This window comes from Nicotiana tomentosiformis, unplaced genomic scaffold (assembly GCF_000390325.3).
Source record: "Nicotiana tomentosiformis unplaced genomic scaffold, ASM39032v3 Un00008, whole genome shotgun sequence".
NCBI lineage: Eukaryota > Viridiplantae > Streptophyta > Magnoliopsida > Solanales > Solanaceae > Nicotiana > Nicotiana tomentosiformis.
This window is the reverse complement of record NW_027174567.1, coordinates 727940-730210: the sequence shown is the minus strand read 5'-3', so window position 1 is coordinate 730210 and position 2271 is coordinate 727940. Positions and strand designations below refer to the sequence as shown.

General features: G+C 38.9%; 1 protein-coding gene across 1 annotated transcript; it reads left to right on the top strand.

Moving 5' to 3' along the window:
• Positions 1-707: 707 nt before the first annotated feature.
• LOC104109910 (auxin-responsive protein SAUR36-like) lies at positions 708-1394 on the top strand. The gene has a single exon (XM_009619298.4). The coding sequence runs from the start codon at positions 708-710 to the stop codon at positions 1392-1394; it is 687 nt and encodes a 228-aa protein (XP_009617593.1).
• Positions 1395-2271: the final 877 nt, after the last annotated feature.

Below are 2271 nucleotides of genomic sequence, written 5' to 3'. Positions count from 1 at the left end.
TTTTTCATTAAGAGTGGCCAGTCCACTAGCAAATTGTGTTTTGTTTATTTTAATTTTCACCAAGGCTTAAGAGTGTCCAGTTACTTAATTAGCAAGTGGACTTGTAATATTAATAAGAATACAGCAGCAGTATTGGTTTCGTATAGTTGAAACAATTAGAACGTGGAAAGCCAGCGTAACAAAAGCATTGGAGCTGAGATGAATTGAAGGATGTGACAGTTAAGATGCAACTCTAGAATTTACGCTATTAAATACTAATTAATATCCTTCATTCTCTATATAATAATAACTCTCCTGATCACTTGATTAATGGGGATAGGACAAAAGTGAAAAGGAGAAGAGGTGTAATGTAACTTGTACGGAAGAGAGTATCCTATATATCCGTAGCTGGGTTCTCTAACTAGTAACCAACCCTATATTTGAAAATAACTAAAAACAAGGTGGTTAGGCACCAAAGACCGATCGAGAGACTCTTTTAATTAATTAATTAATTTATACGTTAATTACTTAATGGGGGATTGGTTGCTAATAATGATGAAGGTACCGTACCTATAGGCAACAGGTCATCCGCATTATAGGGGCTAGCTAGTAGAATAATTCACCCAATAATTAATTGTAATTGATTAATACATGACTAGGCTTGCTCCTCCACCTCCTATATATAGTAGTATGTGTTTTACCTGATCATCCAGCTAGCAAATTAAGCTATGGATCCATCAAACAAAGCTGTCCCCGCAGGCAGCTCTTCTAATAAGATCAGACAAATAGTTAGGCTTCAGCAGCTCCTCAAGAAATGGAAGAAGATAGCAGCTGCCTCCCCCTCCTCCACCCACCTCCATAACAACCTCCTCAGTAGTACTAGTATAAACAACAGCAGCAGCACCAAAAGCATCAATAAGTTCCTCAAGAAAACCCTTTCATTCTCGGAAAAGGACAGATCACCTGCAGAGGGATGCGGCATTAATAGCTCCGATGCAGCAGTCCCCAAAGGGTGCCTTGCAGTATCCGTTGGCAAGGAGGACGACAAAGAAGAGGTCAAGAGATTCGTCATCCCAATGGACTACTTGGGCCACCCATCATTTCAAATCCTCTTAAGAGAAGCCGAAGAAGAGTTTGGTTTCCAACAACAGGGACTCCTCAAGATTCCTTGTGAAGTCCCCGTCTTCGAGAAGATTTTGAAAAACATGAACTCTAACAACAAGAGACAACAACAACCAGCACCAGCTCATGATCATGATGCCTTTTTCCAACTACAGCAGCGTCATCATTCTTCTGATTTATCCACCATTAATAACGTCGGCGATGATAATAATATCATTCACAACGTTGGCTGCTGCTCTCCAGACAATCACCAACACCACCAGGGAATCATGCCTCCTCAATTGTGCAGTTGACCGCCTAGCGTACGTAATTCCATGCAATATTATATTGCGCATGCAATTAACGATCGATCTATAGCTAATGATCATCATTGTACTGCTTTTTCCTATTCATTTTTTCCTTTGCCGGCCCATGCATGGCAATTCATCTATTTTACTACAGAAGAAGAGAAAGCGAAAGAGTGTTTAGTCCAATAAGTGTTATTCCTCCACCATCTTAATTCATCTCAAGTTACGTCTCATGCATGTTGTAGATTTCTTGCCAATCAAACATGTTTTCTTTAATTTGTTTAATAAAGCATCACTACATCGTGCAAGCTCGGAGCATTTCTTTTCTTCTTTGTCTGTTCTCTCAAGTTATTCATACTAATTTCATCAGTTAACAGGCCCGACCCATTCATATTAGAAGCAGGAAATTAGCACCAGGATTCATCTTACTAAGAGGGAGACAGATTGACATCCTATTCTAGTTTTGGGGCATAATAGAAACTTCCAAATTTAATTTGAGAGGGAGAGAGATTGACGTCATAGACAAACCGCTCTTTTGCTTTCTTCTTTCATTTTGTTTATTTCACTTTCCCGGCATCCAGGCTCAACTTTTGCCACCATTACATCACGAGGCCCTTCGGGTCTTTGAATAGTGGCCACATTAGCAAAATAATTCCATCATAAAGTTTCACATATAATTCACTTGCTATATAAGAAAAAATTAAATCCACCCATCAATCATGCAGTATTTGGTTCGCAATAAGCTTAATAATAATACCACCATAATTTATGTAAAAATCAATGTATTACATTGTTGGAAAGGCTATTGGGTCGGGTCTAGTCATATGGGGTACTAATTAGCCTATTAGCTTTTCCTCCTCCTACATACTACGTATAACTCATA